Source organism: Mastomys coucha, unplaced genomic scaffold (assembly GCF_008632895.1).
Source record: "Mastomys coucha isolate ucsf_1 unplaced genomic scaffold, UCSF_Mcou_1 pScaffold5, whole genome shotgun sequence".
Classification (NCBI taxonomy): Eukaryota; Metazoa; Chordata; class Mammalia; order Rodentia; family Muridae; genus Mastomys; species Mastomys coucha.
The window spans coordinates 26034473-26056911 of record NW_022196911.1 but is presented as its reverse complement, the minus strand read 5'-3'; the positions used below and the strand labels follow the sequence as shown (position 1 = coordinate 26056911).

At 47.7% G+C, this 22439-nt stretch overlaps 1 protein-coding gene and 1 pseudogene across 5 annotated transcripts in view; both read left to right on the top strand.

Moving 5' to 3' along the window:
* The window catches only part of Fam234a (family with sequence similarity 234 member A), a 32759-nt gene extending 10609 nt beyond the window's left edge, over nucleotides 1-22150 (top strand). For all 4 annotated transcript variants that reach the window (XM_031351390.1, XM_031351389.1, XM_031351391.1 and 1 more), the window contains exons 2-12: nucleotides 14885-15184; nucleotides 16321-16437; nucleotides 16745-16936; nucleotides 17597-17727; nucleotides 18123-18255; nucleotides 18489-18618; nucleotides 19522-19662; nucleotides 20053-20128; nucleotides 20310-20462; nucleotides 20935-21037; nucleotides 21125-22150. In XM_031351390.1, the coding sequence (XP_031207250.1) occupies nucleotides 14917-15184; nucleotides 16321-16437; nucleotides 16745-16936; nucleotides 17597-17727; nucleotides 18123-18255; nucleotides 18489-18618; nucleotides 19522-19662; nucleotides 20053-20128; nucleotides 20310-20462; nucleotides 20935-21037; nucleotides 21125-21339 (1659 nt within the window). In that variant the 5' untranslated portion in view covers nucleotides 14885-14916 and the 3' untranslated portion in view covers nucleotides 21340-22150. The remainder of the gene's footprint in view (nucleotides 1-14884; nucleotides 15185-16320; nucleotides 16438-16744; nucleotides 16937-17596; nucleotides 17728-18122; nucleotides 18256-18488; nucleotides 18619-19521; nucleotides 19663-20052; nucleotides 20129-20309; nucleotides 20463-20934; nucleotides 21038-21124) is intronic.
* Nucleotides 12295-13432, top strand: LOC116077089 (annotated as a pseudogene). Its single transcript, XR_004113168.1, has one exon. The product of XR_004113168.1 is annotated as an actin, clone 302-like (transcript).
* Nucleotides 22151-22439: the final 289 nt, after the last annotated feature.

Genomic DNA, 22439 nt, shown 5'->3' with positions numbered 1-22439 from the left:
ATTAAAATGTATGGGACTGGAGAAATGGCTTCGTGGTACAAGGGACCAGCTGCTCTTCCAGGAGACCCAGGTTTTATTCGCGGCACTCACATGGCAGCTTACAACCCCCTGTAACTTCAGTTCCAAGGATCTGACACCATCTTCTGGCGATGCACACTACAGGCAGGCAAACACTCATCCACATAAAACAAAGTTTTAAACTTTTTTAAAAATTATGTGTGTTAAGTTTCAAATCTGGGGCTAGTGGCTGAGGTGCCGGTTTAACAAATGAAAGCGGACCAGGCCTCCAGGGCACCGCTAGCAAACCTGCCTCTACCCTGCTCTCCAGCCCAGGTGTTGGCCTGCCCTTCCCTATGTAAATCAGCCATTTCAGTTACCCTTTGATACCTTTGGCCTCCTGGCTGTTGTACTTGGTTCCCCTCTGTCCTTAACCCCTGCCCTTCTCGCACAGGGTTCAGGGTCTTGGCCACTCTGTACTCTCCCAGATGTCTCTGCCTCTGGCTGCTCTCCCACATATCTGTAATAAACTTTCTCCTCCACCATACCCAGGAGTGCTTGTGTCCTTTCCTTTCCTTTTATTTCCTTTTTTTGGGGGGAAGGGGGATTCAAGACAGGGTTTCTCTGTATAGCCATGGCTGTCCTGGAACTCACTCTGTAGCCCAGGGTGGCCTCGAACCCAGAAATCCACCTGCCTCTGCCTCCCAAGTGCTGGGATTATAGATGTTTTGCCAGCATGTATATCTATGAACCATACACATGCAGTGCCCAAGGAGGTCAGAAGAGGGCACTGAATCCCCTGGAACTGGAGGTTTAGTTGTGAGCCACCATGCAGGTGCTAAGAACTGAACTTGGGTTCTCTACAGGAGCATCAAGTATCTTTAACTGCTAAGTCATCTTTCTAGGCTAAGAAGCAACTTTTGTTTGTTTGTTTGTTTGTTTGTTTGTTTTCCAAGACAGGGTTTCTCTGTGTAGCCTTGGCTGTCCTGGTACTCACTCTGTAGACCAGACTGGCCTCGAACTCAGAAATCCACCTGCCTCTGCCTCCCAAGTCCTGGGATAAAAGTGTGTGTCCCCACTGCCCAGCTGCTGTCCCTCTTTTCGGAAGCCACGACTGGGACCTGCTGCTCTCCATTTTGACTAGACTGCCTAGCTGGTGAACCTCTGAAGTCCACCTGACTCCACCCTCTCACTGCTGGGCTTACAAAGCTTGCTTAGCTTTTATGTGGATCTGGAGGGCAAACTTGGGACCTCATACTTGATTGGCTAGCACTTTACTGACTGACCTACCTACCCAGCTTCCCCCTCTCCCCTCCTTTCTTTCTTTCCTTTTTTTCCCCCTACTTTAAGACAGTCTCTCATGAAGTTCCCTATGTAGCTCATAGGAATTCACTATAAAGAGAAATCTGTCCTTGAACTCACCAGAGATCCACCTGCCTCTGCTTCCTGAATGCTGGAAATAAAGGCATATGCCACCACACCTGGCCTTTTCGTGTTTTGTTTTCTGGTTTTTCGAGACATGGTTTCTCTGTACAGCCTTAGATGTCCTGGAACTCACTCTGTAGAACAGGCTGGCCTCGAACTCAGAAATCTGCCTGTCTCTGCCTTCCAAGTACTGGGATTAAAGGCATGCGCCACCACTGGCCAGCCTTTTTTTGTATTTCTCAGACGGTTTGATGTATTTAGTTAGTCTTAAACTCATTGTGTTGACAAGAACACCCTTGAACCTCTGGTGCTCCTGCCTGTGCCTGCCAAGTGCTGGCATCACGTGGGTTAGCCACACCTGACTTCTCTCTTTTAGGAGGAACCATTTCTACAGTCATTTTGTTCCATAATCTTTACTATAGTGAATATTTAATCCTCTTTCCTTCTGTCTCACTAGGATTTATTGAAAAAGCTGCTTACCATATTTTCAGCAGCCTTCCTAATGTTTCCATGCCAAATGCCTTGTAGAATGCTTTAATAACCGATGGGGAAGTGTCTAGGTAAATTCATCGTTGTTTTGTTTACAAGGCAATACACAAATTGTTTTCATGTCTGAGCCAGTATTCTAAAGTCTTGGTCCCTCCCAGCATGGCATTCATGTCTCTGTGGCCGAGCTCACACTCAGCTGAGCCCTCAGGTGGGGGCTGAGTAACATGGAATCATGATTTTCTCTTTTGGAGGTCACAACATGATTAAAACTATGGCTTGCAGCATGCTAAACATGCTCTGTGTCTCTAAGCTACACCTCCAGTGTGCCTCACTCTCCCAGACTGCCTTTTTGTTTCATTTGCCTGATGGCTTCATGTACAAACCTATGTAAAGGAAGATGGTACTGATGTTGAGCTCCTGGTCACTCTATCTCCACCCTTCAATTGCTAGGATTACAGACAGCCCCTGTCTTGTCTGAGCCATCATTGAGTTATTCATTTATATTTTATATCTTTTTTAAGTTTATGTTTTATTTTATTGTGTCTGGGTGTTTTGACTGCAGGTGTGTCTGTGTAGCACATGCATGCAGTGCCCATGGAAGCCAGGATTACAGTTGTGCTCAGTGGAGACCATACTGGGCTCCTGTGTGGGAAACCCTCACTTCAGTCTCTATATGACAAATAATCCGGTGAGGCATCCTTCCCTCTCCAGCCCTGCATCCCTGTCACAAGCTTGCCTCCTGGCCCCAGGTTCCCAGGCCACCCTCACTTTGCCCAAGAGTCCAGTGAGAAGGTCCAGCTCAGCCTGGGACTCTGGAGATGGCTCATGCAGCCCTGCTGCTCCCTGGACAATGGCCATCAGCAACAAGTGAGTGATTTCCACTTTCTAGGCCTCCGTTTCCTATCTGTAAAGTGGGATGCAGCTGCTGCCATGTCCCATTCCCCAAGGGCAGGAGAAAGCAGGCAGTTAGCCTGTGTCAGGGACTCTGAGGACTTCTTCATTGCCCAAGCCTTACTTCCCCTCTGCCCACACACTGCACCAGTGCCTTCTATAGAAACCAATTTTCACACAAGAATAAACCCTGCAGGCAACTTGAAGTGCTTAGTTTTTTTTTTCACTGCATCATCAACATCGTGTGTCCACTTATGCATAAGCCACAGAGCATGTGTTGACAGTCAGAGGATGGGATTGAACTCAATTCATTAGGCTTGTGCAGCAAGCACCTTTACCACTGAGCATTTCTACAACCATATTTATGATTTTAAAAAAAAATTTTTCCGGGCTGGTGAGATGGCTCAGCGGGTAAGAGCACCGACTGCTCTTCAGAAGGTCAAGAGTTCAAATCCCAGCAACCACATGGTGGGTCACAACCACCCGTAATGAAATCTGACGCCCCCTTCTGGTGCTTCTGAAGACAGCTACAGTGTACTCATTTATAATAATAAATAAATTTAAAAAAAAAAAATTTTCCCAGCACTTGAGAGGCAGAGGCAGGTGGATTTCTGAGTTCAAGGCCAGCCTAGTCTACAGAGTGAGTTCCAGGACAATCAGCTATACAGAGAAACCCTGTCTCCAAAAAACCAAAAAAAAAAAAAAATATATATAAGTGATAGGCATTGAACCCCTGGCCTCTTAAATATCAGGCAAATATTCTGCCATTGAGCCACATCCACAAACCCCACACATTTTCTTTCTTTCTTTCTTTTTATGGGGGGAGGGTTGTCCTGGAACTCACTCTGTAGACCAAGCTGAACTCAGACTCTAGAGCTCTGCCTGTCCCTGCCTCCTGAGTGCTGGCATTGAAGGGTGGGTCATCACATCTGGCTCTCCCTCTTGTCTTAGTATCTACATTTATTTATTTATTTATTTATTTATTTATTTATTTATTTATTTTGGTTTTTTGAGACAGGGTTTCTCTGTGTAGACCTGGCTGTCCTGGAATTCACTCTGTAGACCAGGCTGGCCTGGAACTCAGAAATCCACCTGCCTCTGCCTCCCAAGTGCTGGGATTAAAGGCATGCACCACCACTGCCCAGTATCTACAAATTTTTAAAGGTTTAAAATTTTACTTTGTGTCTGAATGTTTTGTCAGAAAAAAAATGTGTGCACCTGCTGGATCCTTTGGAACTGGGGTTATAGACAATTGTGAACCACTGTGTGGGGCCAGGAATCAGATTTTAGTAAGCCACCTCTCTAGCCTGTATCTACAAATTTTAATAGTGAATGTATGACTACTGCAAAAACCACAAATGTCCTTTTAATGGTTACCAGTGTACCAGATGTGGCACTCATACCTAATCTCAGCACTTGGGAGGCAGAGACAGGTGGATCTCTAAGTTTGAGGCCAGCCTGGTCTACATAGGAATTTGCTGGATAGGTAGGGATATATAGAAAGGTTCTTTCTCAAAAAAAAAAAAAAAAAAAAAAGGTGGGTGGGTGGGGTAGGGAGGGAGCAAGAATTAAAGAAAAGAAAGAAACCAGGCCCATCATGTATTACCATGCCTGATTGTGGCTGATTTTAAATTACATTGTGTGTGTGTGTGTGTGTGTATGTGTATATATATGTATGTGTGCTCTCGCGCGCACACGCACATGTGCATGTGTACATGCCACAGTGCATGTGTGAAGGTCAGAGGACAAGTTGGCAGGAGCTGATTTCTCCTCCTACTGTGTGAAGCCCAGGGATCAAGTACAGAGTGTGAAGTTTTTAGCAGGGTCTGCCAGGTGGGCTTCACTGCCCCTGTGTTTTTCTTTCAGAGGTGGTGCCTTATGTAGCCATTGGAAAGCCTGGCTTTAAACTTGCTGTGTAGGTGAGCGTGACTTTGAACTTGTGATGCTTTTGTTTCTACCTCCCCTGGATCACAGGCATATAGTACCACATCGAGTACATGTGCTGCTATGCTGGGGATCAAACTCGGGGATTCATACATCCAGGCAAACGCCCTACCAGTTCAGGTCCATGCTCTGCCTTTGATTACCAGAGGTTGTTGCAGTGTGCAACAGGCTCTAAGACCACACTTCATTCTCGTCATGGGTGGCAGCCACTATGGTGGGAAAGCAAAGTGGTCAACCAGCGATATGGAAGGGTCACTGTCATCTCAGGCCCAGGGAGCCCCGTGAGGTTTTGCCAATTTTAATTATACTCGTATAGGCAGGAGGCCTCTCTGCTAGCTTCCTCCTCTGTTGCTCTGAATCCTCCTCTTGTTTTACTGAAAGCTTCGTCTTCTTCAAGAGGGGGGTGGGGGGGAGGATACATGGCACCGCAAGCCCCTCCCCCAGACATTAGCCCTCTGAGTGAATTTTTGAGTCAGGGTCTCACTTTGTTGTCCAGACTGGCTCCAAACTTCTGAGCTCTAGCCTCAGAATTCCCCTGCCTCAGCCTCCTGAGTATTTGGGACTATAGCTGGATATCTTGGTGTCTGCCAAAATAAAATATTTATATAATTTTCTACTTTAACTATCCTCTTTTTGTCAAGCCATTTATTCCTAATTTTTAAAAAAGGGAAAAAGGAAACTAACTAGATAGACAAAAATGTTACTTACCTAGGTATAGTAGTGAGTACATGTTTTCCAAAGTGCCTTTAACCCCAGCACTTGAGAGGCAGAGGCTGGCAGACCTCTGGGTTCCACACCAGCCAGGGCTACATAGTGAGAACCACCTAAAAAAAAAAAATTTCACAAATACACACAATATGATTACACTTCATCTCTTTGGAGTTTATGCTGATTGGCTGGGATTTTATTTTATTGAGGATTTTTATTTGTTTCTGTTAGGATCACATATAGATAGCCTATGCTGGCCTCAAACTCAGTTAGTGGTGAGGACGACTTAACCCCTTACCTCCCACTTCCTCCTTCAGGCATGGGATTACAGTGTGCACTATCAGCGATAACTTTACTGAGAACTTTTTTTTTTAAGATTTCTTTTTTTTTTTTTAAAGAATTTTTTTTTTAGATTTATTTATTTATTTTTATGTGTATGAGTACACTGTAGCTGTACAGATGGTCGTAAGCCATCATGTGACTGTTGGGAATTGAACTCAGGACGGCCCGGCTCGCTCGGGCGTAATACATTGTAGCTGTCTTTAGACACACCAGAAGAGGGCGTCAGATCTCATTGCGGGTGATTGTGAGCCACCATGTGGTTGCTGGGATCTGAACTCAGGACCTTTGGAAGAGCAGTCAGTGCTCTTACCCGCTGAGCCATCTCGCCAGCCCGGATTTCTTTTTTTTAAAAAAGATTTATTTATTTTATTTATATGAGTACACTGTAGCTGTCTTTAGACTCACCAAAAGATGGCATCAGATCCCATTACAATGGTTGTAAGCCACCATGTGGTTGCTGGGAATTGAACTCAGGACCTTTGGAAGAGCAGTCAGTGGCCTTAACCACTGAGCATCTCTCCAGCCCTTTACTGAGAATTTTTAAGCTAGTTTTTCTTGTTTTGTTTTTCTCTTTTTCTTTTTTAAAGAGTTACTTTAAAAAAGTAAAAAGATTTACTTTTTAAAGATTTATTATTATATATAAGTACACTGTAGCTGTCTTCAGACACACCAGAAGAAGGCGTCAGATCTCATTATGGATGGTTGTGAGCCATCATATGATTGCTGGAATTTGAACTCAGAACCTTCGGAAGAGCAGTCAGTGGTCTTAACCACTGAGCCATCTCTCCAGTCCGTTTTGTTTTTTTCAAAACAGGTTCTCTGTGTAACAGCCCTGGCTATCCTGGAACTTTGTAGACCAAGCTGGCACCTGCCTTTAGCCCAGTAGCAGATGATTCTCTGTGAGTTTGAGGCCAGCCTGATCTATATAATGATTCCAGGCCAGTCAGTATTTTATAGTGAGACCCTGTCTCAAAACTACCACCCACTCCAAAAAGAAAACAAAAGGAAAGGAGGGGTCATGCTGCAGCTCAGAGTTTGTGTGCTATGGCTAGGGTATGCAAGGTCTTGCTTGGGGTTCAGTCCCCAGAACCATGCTTGTGTGCTTGCGCACACACACACACACACACACACACACACACACACACACACACACACACACACACAAACAATATAGTTTAGTATCTTGAGGTCTGTACATAGAGCAACAAAGTTTCCTGAGAATTGCCAAAAAGAAGGATTGCAGACACACATTGGGTGAGCTGATTCAAGGGAGGCCTTCTCTCCCTCTGTTCACCTCCCCTGGTGGGCAGGAAGATGAGTCTCCATGTGGAGTGAGAGAAATGTATCCATTCTTTGATTGCATGAACGATAATAGCTAAATTAATGGTGTCTAATGGGGATGGACAAACAAAGGCAGGCTCTCAAATAGTCCTTCTCCACCTGGCTGCTCCTGGGAGACCCTAGGAGAACATTAATATGATCCTGACTCAGACCCCACCCTGGGGGCTATTAGATAATATGGGGCATTGCATCAGGTGGCTGTGTGTGGATCACTGTGGCAGGACCTGCTACAGTCATCGGTGACTGAAATGCATTTACTGAAGGCTTTACAACCCCTTAGGTCTACCTAGGCTTATGAAGACAAAGACCCCTCAAGACCAATAAGCAGGTGCCCCAGCAGTTGGCCAGGAGTGGCTATTGAACACTCCCTCGGTGCCCCTCCCACCACGTAGGTTCTGGGATATGCGGACCTTGAGGACAGATGGCTGTGTTTCCAGACTCCTAGCACCCTGGCTGACACCCAGTGTGTGAAGTTTTTTTATTGTTTTTGAGACCCATTCTCATTCTGTAGCTAGTCTTCTACAAGGACAGCCTCTGCTTCAGCCTCCCAAATGCCAATATTGCAGGTATGAGCCACCACGCCCGGCTTGGTATATGAAGCTTGTCTATGCAGCACCAAAGATGCTCTGGCTTCTGACAGGTGATGATGGCAGCCAAGCTCGGGCTGGCGTTCCCTGCCTAGAGTGTAAGGCTTCCAGAGCTTTAAAAATAGAATCCAAAATGTTAATATGTGGCTTCTCATTTGGTCCTCTTTGCTTTGCCAAAGACACATGAAATGTTTCTTCCCTGTGTTTGTGGTGCTGCTTGCCGAAGCTCTGCTTTTCTGCAGGCCCTCTCCTCACCCAAGGGCCCTGCTGTTGACCTTTGCCAGGTGCAGTTGCTGACTTTTCCCCTGGTTATCTTTCGGTGCTGCCCGCTGCCCCGCCCCACCCATCTCAGGTGCCTGGGCTTAATGAGGTGCCAGGTGTGACTCAGTGTTTGATTTTCCTTGTGTCCAGCTCATTACCTTTGATAGGAATGCCTCCTCTGACCTTCAAGAAGTGAGTGCTCAGTACTCAGGAGAATGTACACAGATTTTGTTTGTAATGAAAAATATTACATGATAGCACATGATTGTAACCCCTGAACAGTGGAGATTGTGAGCTTGGGGTCAGCCTGAATTACATAGTAAGACCCTATCTATCTCCAAAACAAAACAAAACAAAACCCATGGAGGTGGAGAGGTTGGTCAGCTGTTAAGCAGTTGCTATTCTTCCACAGGACCAAGGTTCAGTTCCCAGTACCCACATATCAACTCTCCACCTTATGTAACTCTTATCCTAGCACTAGAATGAAACAGGATAAGGAGGTGAGGCCAGCCTTGACAACTCAACAAGTTTGAGGCCAGCCTGGACTACATAAGACCCTGTTTCAGAACAAATAAACATTTTTATTGTCTTCTAAAGTATATGTGCCTCTTTTACCAGTGAGGAAACTGAGGTACAGTCAAATCAGATCATTGTCTCAGGTCACATACTTAGGAGCAAGACTGTGCCCTCAGAACCTACCTTCACTCTAAATTTCATTTGTATGATTATTTGTTTGTTTTTCAAGACAGGGTTTCTCTATGTAGTCATGGCTATTCTGGAACTCATTCTGTAGAGTAGGCTGGCCTTGAACTCTCAGAGATCAGCCTTCCTCTGCCTTCTGAGTGCTGGTATCAAAGATGTGTGCCACCACTGCCCATCCCAGTATTAAAATAGTTAATATTATTTTAATTTTATTTTAGATTGACACTGAGGAGGCATAGGCAGTGGATCTCTGAGTTCAAGGTAAACCTAGGCTTCCATAATGAGTTCCCAACCAGCCAGGACCAAATAGTGAGACCTTATCTCATGAAGAAAGTTTCATTAAAATTGGAGGCTAGTTTTTGTTGTTGTTGTTGTTGTTGTTGTTTTTGAGATAGGATTTCTCTATGTAGCCCTAGCTGTCTTGGAACTCACTCTGTAGATCACGTTGGCCTTGAACTCAGAAATGTACCTGCCTCTGCCTCCCAAATGCTGGGATCAAAGACATGCGCCAACACCGCCCAGCTGTAGTATAGATCTTAAGTTGTTGCATGTAGCTTTTGCTACCCCATCTAGACCGGGAACGGGCTGCACTACCAGCCTCCACCCAGCTTCCCTTGAATCCATGGATAAAAGACACAGACACACACATTGTTTATGTTCAACTTGCCTTCTTGGCACAATTGCTGGGCATTATTAAACTCCCGAGGCCAGCATGCCCTTACCAATATTCTTAGCTCCGCACCTCCAGCCTGCCGTAAACTTTATTTGCTCAGTTACATCTAGTCCCTGCTAAACACCCCTGCCTGCTTGCCTATAGGAGAGTGCCTGTGTGGACATTCTGTTTCCAGATCTCACATGGCTGGTCAACTTCTCTCCATCAGAAGCACGGAAACTCTGCCTTCTGAGTGCTGGTATCAAAGATGTGTGCCACCACTGCCCATCCCAGTATTAAAATAGTTAATATTATTTTAATTTTATTTTAGATTGACACTGAGGAGGCATAGGCAGTGGATCTCTGAGTTCAAGGTAAACCTAGGCTTCCATAATGAGTTCTCAACCAGCCAGGACCAAATAGTGAGACCTTATCTCATGAAGAAAGAGGAGAAACTCTGTCTCTCCTCCCTTTGCATCTCGTTGCTTGCCTCCTAGGGCTTCTTTACTGACCGATCCAGAACTAATTGGTGAACAGGATCTTAGCATCAGTACCACTCCTACATTATGTGATAGACTTTTTCTGGGGAAACATCTATTCACCTGAGAAGGGGATGAGTAAGTTTTTCTTAGTTACTAACAAGAATATGGGTGAGAAGTCACAGGAGAGAGAAAACTGAAAAGCAGCTGAAAGCCTCCCCCAACTCAGGCAATGATGCATGGGATCCCTGGCTCTGGAGAGCTCTCTCTGTACAACTTGCAGGCAGCAGGTCTGAGGCTCTCCTGAGCACTTGGCTGGTCCCAGTCTCCTTCCCCAGGGGCTATTTACCCTTTCCGTAAAGCTTGGAAGGGTCCTTCCAGAATCTTGCAAGTTTCTACTTTGCCTTCCCATCCTCTCTGAAGAGAATATCCCCATCAGAGCAATCTGCTTTCCGGCTGATCTCTTGGTAGTCCGTTTGTGGGGGTGTTGGCTTCATCAAAAGCCCCTTTCCCATCTGCATGCCTGACTTAGGAGCAGGTGGGACCTGGCTAAAAAGGACTCTAGTGGACCATTTTGTGTGAGGAAGCTGCAGTGTCTGGTCAGCTAGAGCTGAAGGATCAGCTGTGATTAACAAGAGACCAAAACCACTAAAGTGGAACCTTTGTTTACGGGGCCAATTGAAGCTGGTCAGCTAGAACTGAGCAATTGGAAGGGATTAAGAAGAGACCAGCCTCACTGAGGTAAAGTCTTCTGGGAAGTTACCTCAGGGTCAGCAATCAGAAGCTGTGTTTCAGAGACAGCCAAGGAAGATTGTACCTCACTGGCACTACCAAACTGAGTACTGTAAGAGTCATTAAGGTGGAACTGGTTTTGAAGGCATGAAGAGGTCATGGAGAACGGCTGAGGCTTGGCACTGTAAGAGGCAGGACAGGCAGTTGTTGAAATGTGCAGCCTCTGTAGCAGTTGAAGGCCCAGGATTCACTGTAAGAGGCAGGACAGGCAGTTGTTGAAATGTGCAGCCTCTGTAGCAGTTGAAGGCCCAGGATTGAAGGGATCGTGCAGAGAAGTTGAGGCATTGTGGAGAAGACAGATGGGAGTGGAGCCTGCCTGAGCTTAGAAGACAAGCTGTGTGTGCTGCAGAGGACTAAGCTGGAGAAGTGAGCTAAGCCCCTTGGAGGAGACCAGAAGATTGTGAAAGAATCCCAGACATTGGACTTGAGTTATTTACACTGTTAGTTTGGTTCGGTTTTGTTCAGATTGTGACTGTGCCCTGCTTCTTCCCTCTTTTGTTTTGTTTGCTTGCTTGCTTGCTTTATTTCATTTTGAGACAAGGTTTCTCTGTAGCCTTGGCTGTCCTGGAACTCTGTAGAACAAACTGATTCTGCTGGAATGAAAGTGAGTGCTTTCACCCCACGAACAAGCACGATCACTTTTTTCCTTCTTAAAGTAAGAAAGTACTTAATTTGTTTTGTTGTTGTTGTTGTTGTGTTTTTTTGTTTTTTCAAGACAGGGTTTCTCTGTGTAGCCCTGGATGTCCTGGAACTCACTCTGTAGACCAGGCTGGCCTCGAACTCAGAAATCCACCTGCCTCTGGCTCCCAAGTTCTGGGATTAAAGGCGTGCGCCACCACTGCCCAGCAGTACTTAATTTGTTTATGTGATTTTACAGGAGCCTACAGTTGAGAAATTTTTAACTTTTTTTTTAAATGGGATTTTAGAGTTTTACAGAGAATTTGGATTTTTCAAGAGACTGGTTATTTATTTATTTATTTATTTATTTAGATTTATTTATTATTATATGTAAGTATACTGTAGCTGTCTTCAGACACACCAGAAGAGGGCATCAGATCTCATTATGGGTGGTGTGAGCCATCATGTGGTTCTGGGATTTGAACTCTGGACCTTTGGAAGAACAGTCAGTGTTCTTAACCACTGAGCCATCTCTCTAGCCCCGAGACTGGTTATTTTTAAAGAGACAGGATTTAAGGTGTTTGATTTGTAAAAGCTGTGGGACTTTTAACGTTTGTGAAATGTTTTATGTTGTGTGTTTTTTTTTTATGAATGTGTAATATTTGGAGGGGATGAGCAGGAAAGGAAAAGTTGTGATTTAATAGTGATGCGTTTGTGTGTCTAGTTGACAAGGGGGCCAGTTGTCCTGGATAGTTTTATGCCAGAGTGGCAAAAGCTAGAGTAATGAGAAAAGAGGAGCCTTAAGAAAATGCCTCCTTGTTGCAGTGGTGGCACATGCCTTTAATCCCAGCACTTGGGAGGCAGAGGCAGGCGGATTTCTGAGTTCGAGGCCAGCCTGGTCTACAGAGTGAGATCCAGGACAGCCAGGGCTATACAAAGAAACCCTGTCTTGAAAAAAGCCAAAAAAAAAGAAAAAAAGAAGAAGAAGAAAATGCCTCCTTGCTCACACTCCACCACCAGCTCACACGGTGCTTCTTCCCGCTGCTCCATAGCCCCGTCCTTCGAGATGGAAGAAGAAATCGCCGAAATGGCTCAAGCATGTGCAAAGCTGGCTTTGCTGGCACCACCGCCCCCAGGACCATGTTCCCATCCATCATAGGGTGTCCTCCCAGACACCAGGGTGTCATGGTGGGCATGGGCCAGAAGGACTGCTACGTGGGTGATGAGGCCCAGAGCAAGAGGGGTATCCTCACCCTGAAGTACGCCATCGAGCACGGCATTGTCACTGGGATGACATGGAGAAGATCTGGCACCACACCTTCTACAATAAGCTTTGTGTGGCCCCTGAGAAGCACCCTATGCTTCTGACTGAGGCTCCCCTGAACCCCAAAGCTAACAGAGAGAAGATGACACAGATAATGTTTGAAACTTTCAATACCCCAGCCGTGTACGTGGCCATTCAGGCAGTGCTGTCCTTGTATGCATCTGGGTGCACCACTAGCATCGTCATAGACTCTGGTGATGGGATCACACACACAATGCCCATCTATGAGGACTACCCCCTCCCCCAAGCCATGTTGTGTCTGGACCTGTCTGTCTGGGACCTGACAGACTACCTCATGAAGATCCTCACTGAACAGGGCTACAGCTTTACCACCACTGCTGAGAGGAAAATTGTTGGTGACATAAAGGAGAAGCTGTGCTATGTTGCCCTAGATTTTGAGCAAGAAATGGCTACTGCTGCATCCTCCTCCTCCTTGGAGAAGAGTTACGAGCTGCCTGATGGGCAGGTGATCACCATCGGCAATGAGCGGTTCCGGTGTCCTGAGGCACTCTTCCAGCCTTCCTTCCTGGGCATGGAGTCCTGTGGCATCCACAAAACCACCTTCAACTCCACCATGAAGTGTGATGTGGACATCCGCAAAGACCTGTATGCCAATACAGTGCTGTCTGGTGGTACCACCATGTATCCAGGCGTTGCTGACAGGATGCAGAAGGAGATCACGGCCCTGGCACCCAGCACAATGAAGATTAAGATCATTGCTCCCCCTGAGCGCAAGTACTCAGTCTGGATTGGCGGCTCCATCCTGGCCTCACTGTCCACCTTCCAGCAGATGTGGATCAGCAAGCAGGAGTACGATGAGTCGGGCCCCTCCATCGTCCACCGCAAATGCTTCAAGATGGACTGAGCAGGTGCCAGGCATCTGCTGCATGAGCTGATTCTGAAGTATCGATTCACCCTGGCAAATGTACACACCTCATTCTAGCCTCATGAAACTGGAATAAGACTTTGAAAAGAAATTTGTCCTTAAAGCTTGTATCTGATACAAGCACTGGATCGTAGAACTTGTTGCTGATTTTTGACCTTGTGTTCAAGTTAACTGTTCCCTTGGTACATGTTTAATACCCTTTGCATATCTTGATTTAGTCCTTAGTTCATGTGGCTCTGTCACATTGGTGGCTGGGGAGAGCAAGCTGTGGAAGAGAAGTCCCCAGCCTTCTCTGTGAGCACCACATAGTGATCTGTGCGGGGTGTTAGCCGACAGCAGACTTCCAGGATTTCCCGAGGCTGGCAAGGGTTCCTAGACCAGTTACCAGTTCTTGTTGCCAGTCTAACAGGGTGGAAAAGTCGGAGCCTTAGGACCCAGTTTCCGTTCTGGTTTTTTCCCTCCTGACCTCCATGGGGTGTTACTCGCCTTGAGTTGGGAATGTTTGCATCACACACCTGTAAATGTATTCATCCTTTTAATTTATGTAAGGTTTTTTGTACTCAGGACTGGAGAGATGGCTCAGCGGAGCACTGATAGCTCTTCCAGAGGGCCTGAGTTCAAATCCCAGCAACCACATGGTGGCTCACAACCATCCGTGATGAGATCCTTCTGGTGTGTCTTAAAACAGCGACAGTGTATTCACATAAATTAAATAAATTTTTTTTAAAAAAAGAAGAAAATAAACAAACAAAACAAATAAAAACAAGAAAAGGAAGGAAAAACAAAAAGAAAGCAAGCCGGCTGAGCAAGCCATGAGGAGCAAGCTGGTATGCAGCAGCACCCCTCCACGGCCTCTGCATCACCAGAACCCAACTCCCTTCAGTGCCACGATGTGGAAGCGGAAGTTACCTAAGCCTCCCCATCTTGCTTTTGGCCATGGTGTTTCATCACAGCAGTGGTAATCCTGACTAAGACAGAGACATCATCTCAACACAAAAAGGATATAACAGCTGAGATGGCCCAGGGAGTTAGATCCCCTGAGCACACAGACGGTGCAAGAGGAGACCTGTCTCTACCGAGTTGTTCTCCGAACTCTGTGCTGTGGTGGAGATACATTTGGACACATACAATAATACTAAGTAATCATTTGTTTCCTGGGGGCTGGGGAGATGGCTCAGTGGGTAAGAGCACTGACTGCTCTTATGAAGATCGTGAGTTCAAATCCTAACAACCACATGGTGGCTTACAACCACCCATAATGAAATCTGACGCCCTCTTCTGGTGGTCTGAAGACAGCTACAGTGTACTCACTTATAATAATAAATAGATCTTTAAAAAAATAATTTGTTTCCTGTTTAGCAAAAAAAAGGGGGGGAGGGAATAAAACTGTATGTTGCCTTGAGCAGCAGCTCACTGCCAACCTTACCCATTTCATTTCTTACACAGTGACCACAGTTAAGCTCTGGAATGTGCTTAGAATGATGGATGACAAGGATTTAGAAGCTGAAATACACCCCTTGAAGAATGAAGACAAAAAATCACAGGAAAGCCTAGGAAACCTACCGAAAAATGAGGATAACTTGAAGAGCAAGCCTGTGCCTTCCCGCTTGTCCCGGTGCCGCACGGTGGCATTTTTCCTTTCCCTGTTTATCTGCCTCTTCGTGGTGTTCGTCTTGTCTTTCATTCTCCCATGTCCAGACCGTCCCTCCTCGCAGGGCACGTGGAGGCTTAACTACAGCGATGCAGGTGAGCTTGGGGGGAGCAGTGCTCCTCATCCAGGTTCCAGACCCTTCCCTTGCCAGTACCATGACATAGCCTAGTCCGGTGGTCTGTGACTGTCAGCCCTAGGTGGCTTCTGGGTTTACTTCTGAACCTGGAGATTTTAGGAGCCTTTAGGGAGACTGGAAGCACTCTGTTCAGGTAAGTAAACAAAGGCAGGCTTGCAGGCTTAAATGAGAACAGTTCAATGAAACACAACCTAGCCTGAGGGATTAGAGAAGGCGCCATCAGCTGTGGAGAACTGTGCCAGGTGGCTTGAGTGCTCCAGACACGAAAGCTGAAGCCAGTCACACTTTATTTCCTGCCCATGAAGTTAGCCTTTATGAAAAATAACTGAAACACTTTTAATTTTTATTTTATTTTATTTTTTAAATTTTTATTTAGAGGCGAGTTCTCCCTTAGCCTCAGCATGGACTACTGTATATCTGGACTGGTCTTGAATTCCTGCCACCCACTTCAACTGCCAAGATTATAGGAGTGTGTGTGAGCCACACTTGGCTTCATGTGGCACAGGAGACTGAACTCAGGGCTCCTGGAATGGTAGGAAATCACTCTACCAACTGAGCTATAGCCCCAGTCCCCAACTCCTGCTCTTTTAACAAATTAATTTATTATTTATTCATTCATTTGAAATTTAATATTTCAAGGTATTCACTTTACTATATTTATAAAGGGACTTTTTTGGTTTTTCGAGACAGAGTTTCTCTGTGTAGCCCTGGCTGTCCTGGAACTTACTCTGTAGACCAGGCTGGCCTCGAACTCAGAAATCCGCCTGCCTCTACCTCCCAAGTGCTGGGATTAAAGGCATGCTCCACCACTGCCAGGCATGTTATTTATTTTTACTTACTTTTTGAGACAAGATCTTTGTCACCCTGGATGATCTGGAACTTTCTGTGTAGATCAGGCTAGCCTCAGACTGAGAGATATGCCTGCCTCTGAAGAAACTGCTTGGACTAGTAAGGAAGATCCTGCCCTTATTGGCAGCAGGAGACCTCACAGTGGCAAGTTGTACAGTGGGAACACCAAACCAGTCAGAGCATTAAACTTGATCTTCCCAGCAACAGGCATGGCCCATGGAGATAACTTGGGGCTTTCTTTTTCAGTCACGTATGACTTTCTGGCTTTGGGAGACGTAAACAGGGACAAGATTCAGGATGTTCTTTTTCTTTATAAAAGTACCAACAGCAGTAACAATCTCACCAGATCCTGTGCTGATGAAGGTAATTCCTATTCTGTTTACTACTGTGGCCACATGACTCTTCCTGGCTCCCCTTCTCATTGGGGCCTTGGAGGATGGGGATTGAGGGAGCCACTTCATCACATTTTCTTCTTGATAGAATAGACAAGGTAATACTGTTAGCTCCCTTACTCTCCCTGGGGCTACCGCCAGTGTCCCCATGAGGCCCAGGGATAAGGGGATAATGGAGGAAGTGGGCTGTCATGTGGCTGAGACACAAAATTAGGAAGACAGGAGGTGGCATACCACAGTCTGAGACTGACCAAGTGGCTGCCACCTCTATCCTCCAGGCTTTTCCACTCCCTGTGCCTTTGTGGCTGCGGTGTCAGGGGCCAATGGCAGCGTGCTCTGGGAGAAGCCTGTGGCCCAAGACATCGCCCTTGTAAAGTGTACCATGCCACAGACCCCAGATGGCAAGGTGTCTTCTGCCTGTATCTTTGTTGGAAGATTTGGTTCGTTTGTCGCAGTCAGCTTCTTCACAGGTCAGCCACCTGGGGAAGGTTCTTGATGGTTCTCATTGGAGGGGCCGGCCCTGGCTCTCTCCCAGGGGTTGGTGACTTGGTAGGAACCCTCCAAGGGAGGGTGCGGCCATTTGGAAGTCACTGATGTCACACCTCTTTCAGCTATTCTCACATGTTGCAGCTGCATCTTGTTTTGGATGCCAGCAGAGACAACAAGTGTTGCCTGCTGTGAGGTAACAGGGTTACCTGTTTGGGCAGTGGCGGGCTGGACTTAGTCCCTCTGCTCCTAGAACAAGTTCTGAGCCAGAGGAAGAAAGGCATACCCACCCAACTTTTATGTGGGTTCCTGAGGATCTGAACTTCGCAGCTGCCTGGCCAGTGCGTTAACCACTGAGCCATCTCCCTGCTTGGCTGCCTTTTTAGGTCTTTGCAGGGTCATACTATGTAGCCCAGGCTGGCCTTCTACTTGCAACAAGCCTCCCAAATGGGTACCAGATTACAGGCATGAGCTGCTTTTTCAAGAGGCTGCCTGGTTGTGCTTGATCTTTCTTAACAAGGATTTTGGGCTGCTTGTACACACTCCTGTATCTAAGTAGCCTCAGGCTCCCAAGTATGATGCTCTCATGTGAGTCTGCCATTCCTTTGTCCCGGGATTTGGAGCCACTGTGTGTTTGGTTTTAGGAGAAACCCTGTGGAGCCACTCCAACAGCTTTAGTGGGAACGTTTCCATCCTGAGCCCTCTGCTACAGGTGCCTGACATCGATGGTGATGGTACTCCAGACCTACTGATCCTCGCCCAGGAGGGACAGGAGGTGATCGGCATAGTTCTCACGTACCCCAAGCCCCTTCTCTACTTTCTTATCCACTTCTCCCTAAAAAGAATTTGTGTGACCATGCAACAGTGGGTCCTCCCAGGGCTCTGTGTCCTGAGGTCAACACATGCAACACACTGGGAGGCTCCTTCTCTGCAGACAGCTTGCTGGCCTTCTCCATAGCCTATGTGCTGGTTGGTGTGAGCGTTGATCCCACAGCTGCCATGCCTCCCAGCAGGCTGGGCAGCACAGTCACACATAATCTGTTGGTCACTCTTCAAAGTACTTTTCCCCAGACCCAGTGAATGTTGAGCTTCTCCTCTAAATTCCTAAAGTTCCCTTCGCCCTCCTGTGGAGCTGGTTCTGTTTCTCCCCTACTGCCCTTTGCTATGCAGGTCAGTGGAGCTATCTATTCAGGTAGCACTGGGTACCAGATTGGCCACAGAGGCAGTCTTGGTATGGATGGAGATGGTGCCGCCCTCCTTCATGTGACCAGAACTGGTGCTCAGTATATTCTCCTGCCCTGTGGTATGTTGGATGCTACATCCTTAGGATACTGGGCTGAACACTGGGTTTGGGGCTAGAGAAAGAAGCCTACAAAGAAACTGGTAACTGGCCATTTGCGGCCATCCCTGTTCATGAGCTGACACTTAATCAATAGTCAGGAAGTCCGAGGGATAAATGGCACAATATGGTTCCAGAAGTGGAGCTGATGGATGCCCCTGGTCCCCATGGTAACTATCCTTCTGTGTTTTGAATAGCAAGTGCCCTCTGTGGCTTCTCTATGAAGAGTCTCTATGAGAGAAGTACTGGGAGAGATGACCATTTTAAGGAAGACCCCTACTGGGAGAACATGCTCAATCGCTCTGCCCACAGGAGGCTTCTGCACAGGTCTGTGGATGTAGTTGTTTAGCTATTTTATTGGGTTCTTATATCTACTTCCCTTCTAACCATTATTCCACCCTAATCCCTTCCAGTCCCCCAACACTAGGTAGAAGAGAAAGAAGGTTACCGGACAAAGGGGGTGTATAACTCTATAGGCCATTTCTTGCTGATTAGGGTTGTAGGTTTCCTAGGGACAAGTCCAGTCTTCATCATCAGAACATCCCTCGAACCAACAATAGCGAACCAGCAATCCAGTAAATGCAACAACAAGAAGCAGGAGCAACGGGGAGCAGCAGCCACCACAGGCCCTCTGGAGCCTCTCCCATTTATCCCCTCTCCAGAGTCCCCAGAATTAAGCTATCTGCAGCTGGCAAAGATTGTGCCCCTGCTGGTACATGAGACAAATCATAATCAGCCGCTGTGAAGCAGCTTCTATCCCACACCTGAGATTAAAACAAAAAATAGTCACGTAACTGGGTTTTTCAAAACTTTGACTACACAGGTTTGTCTGACACACAGGCCTTAGTTAGGGACAACCTTGTGTGGGGCACAGGCCAGCCAGGCTAGGGCCTTGCAGTACTGTGAGGCCTTCATTTGAGTACATCACTCAGAAATGAGAAACTGACAAACAAAGGTAGAGAAAGAGTTGAGACGGCCAGGGTGGCTCAGTGATAGAGTGCTCACCTGGCACATTTGAGTCGGTAGCTTTCATCCCCCAATAGTGAAGAGGAATATCATATGGGAGGATCTTCCCTGCTCCACAAACAGAAATCTCATTCTTTAAAGCCAAGGGATGGAGAATCATGGGGATATACTCTGGGGGTCTGAGTGAAGCCACACCCAGCAGGCTTGTCTTGAAGGGCCCATCCCAAAGACCACATATGTCTCCCACCCCACCTTCTTGTTTAGTCCTGGAGCAGTTCGCTACATGATGAATGTCCCAGGGAAAGCTGGCCAGGACTTGCTTCTTGTGACCTCTGAGGCCTGTATGTTGCTGGATGGACAAGATCTGGGGCCCAGGTGGACCCTTAGTGTAACTCAGGTTTTGAGGTATGTGCAGTTATTACGGAGCTTGAACGGGCAGGGGCGGGGGGTACACCCTGCTCAGGGCCTCAGCCTGTCCTGCTGGCTGTCAGGGATGATGGACAGTGGACTGGAAGTCCAGTGTTCTGCCTGTACTGGGATCTGTCCTTTATCCCTGGAGGGGCTACTGAAACTGCTGGTCATGGGCCCCAGCCCCTCATCCTAGGTCCCATCCCCTCATCCTGGGCCCCAACCCTTCATCCTGGGTCCCATTCCCTCATCCTGGGCCCCAGCCCCTCATCCTGGGTCCCAGTGTAGGTAGCTCCATTTCAGTCCAGGAGCATGCAGCCATGAAAACTTCATCTCCAATCCCTCTACCAAGACCTTCTATGAGGTCTTCATCCTTAATCCTTCCAGAAAACCTATCCTTGGCCACTACAAACCAGACACATTGGCTGTGGTAATTGAAAATGGAACCAACATTGATAGACAGGTAGGCTGGACTTCACTGTGAATTGAGAGTCTCCCTTGGTGGTGGCTCATGAGCACACAGTGCTGAGACTCTGTCCTCAGATGGAGAGGTGGTTCAAAGAGCAGCCTTGTGGCTGCCATGACTGGGCTACACATACATGTAAGCTGCGGCTGTGTGCCAATAATGTCCCCACCCTCCCCAGATCCTACTTCTGGATCTCAGTACTGGGTCTATGCTGTGGAGCCAGCCCCTCCCAAGCCTGCCTGGGGACCCACCATCCACAAGCCTGATGACTGCAGACCATCGCTCAGCCTTCTTCTTCTGGGGCCTCCATGACCTTGTGATTGCTGAGACGGTACAAGATCACATGCTCAGGGAATACCCCATGTTGGGATCTGAGGCCAGAGGGACCAGACCCAGATCCCCCTGGAAGCTGCCAGGGCTGGACTTCCAGAAGTCTACTGAGTGTAGTGTAGACCTGTTGGGTGGCAGTGCGGGCCAAGGGGGAAGTATCTTGAAGGGCCTTGGGGCTACCGGAGAAAGATCTTGGAGGTGGGAGCAGATCTGCAATAGGGAGGGCAGGTGCTGATGACTACTAGGCAGGACCAGGTTGGAGAGGCAGGGGCTAGCAGGCGTTCATGGAATGGGAGTTAGCCTTCTGGGGAACACTGGTAGACATAGTTGTGATCAGGGTTACTGGGCTAGCAGCTTCTGAAGGTACCCTGAGAGCTGCCCAGGAAGGTTCCGGGAGTTCAGAGGCCTGCTGACATATGTGGCCCAGGTAACAAACAACAGGTGAGTGGGACACCTTGCTATTCTCCCTTCAGCATCCCCAGGACATGCAGCACCGCCTGTATATGTTCCACCCGACCCTGCCTGGCATCCTGCTGGAGCTAGCCAACGTGTCTGCCAACATCGTGGCCTTTGACGGTGAGCATGGGCTCAGGCACAGGGACCAGGTCTTCCCCTCCTAGTTTGCTCGGGCTGGTCCTGAGCAGCACCGACTGTCCCCCACAGTGGTCCTGTTTGAGCCAAGCCGCCACGCTGCCTATGTGCTCCTGACCGGCCCAGCAAGCTCAGACGTGCCTGGCCTGGTCTCTGTGACCAAACACAAAGTGAGAGACCTTGTCCCAGACAGTAGAGTGATCCGCTTGGGTGAAGGCAGCTCAGACAGCGACAAGGCTGTCCGGGACCGATTCTCCAGACTACGGTACCGGAGTGAGGAGGTGTAGGCGTTGTCAGCTGGAGCATGCGCAGAGACTCCACTGTGAGAACGAAGCCTCTTGGAAAGTTGGCCTGCCCTTGGCCTTCGTGCTGACCTCACTGCTTGCCCTGGTGATTCTGGGAGCTATGTGGCCTTACCTGTTACCCAGGGATTTTGCGGGGCACCTTCCAGCCTCCTGCCTATACCATGTCCTCCTTCAAAGGTCTCATTGTGTGGCCCATCTGATCTGGCCAAGTAAGACTCCCTAGCCAGCTTGGACAAGTCAGCCCTGCAGGAGGCTCATTCATCACTTACTGCCTCTGTACCCTCTCACGGGAAAAGCCACCACTGTGTGATGTGCTGCTCTCTAGGCCCTCTCTCTCAGTCCAGCCTGGCTTTTCCCATGTTGGCACTGTCCCTCAGGGTCATGAAACTCAGGCCTGTAGCTGGAACCTGAGGCTCTGAAGCTGCTTCCCCAGAGCAGAAGGGAGCATGTCTCCTGGAAAGTGAGCAACACTGAGTCTGACTGGGCAGAAAGGAGCCTGTCCTGGAGCCTCCTGGTGCACTGAGTTAGTCCCTCCCTACAGTACACTGGACCTGCTGCCTGCACAAGTCCCTGCACCCTGGCACAGCAGGCACATCCCTTTCCCTACTCTGGTGCTTACCTGATAACAGTCTCACCTTGTGCCTTGTTGTTCCTGAAGCCCAAGGGCAACAGAGCAGCTTTGCCCAGATCAGATCCCTAGCTCTGTAGCCAAAGCAGTCCCATGAGCCCAGCCACCATGGAAACCAACACAATAAACAATTTGCACTGATGGGGAAAGCCCCAGTAGTCCAGCATCAGTGTGCAGTCTGTCCGGATGTCTCTCTGCTCGAAACAAAGCAGGGGATTTTTTTTTTAAAGATTTATTTATTATATACAAGTATGCTGTTGCTGTCTTCAGACACACCAGAAGAGGACATCAGATTCCATTATGGATGGTTGTAAGCCACCATGTGGTTGCTGGGATTGAACTCAGGACCTCTGGAAGGGCAGTCAGTGCTTTTAACCCCTGATCCATCTCTCCAGCCTCCATTTTAAGTCATTACACTCTGGGTTCTGTTATGGGATGCAGTGAAATGAAAGTC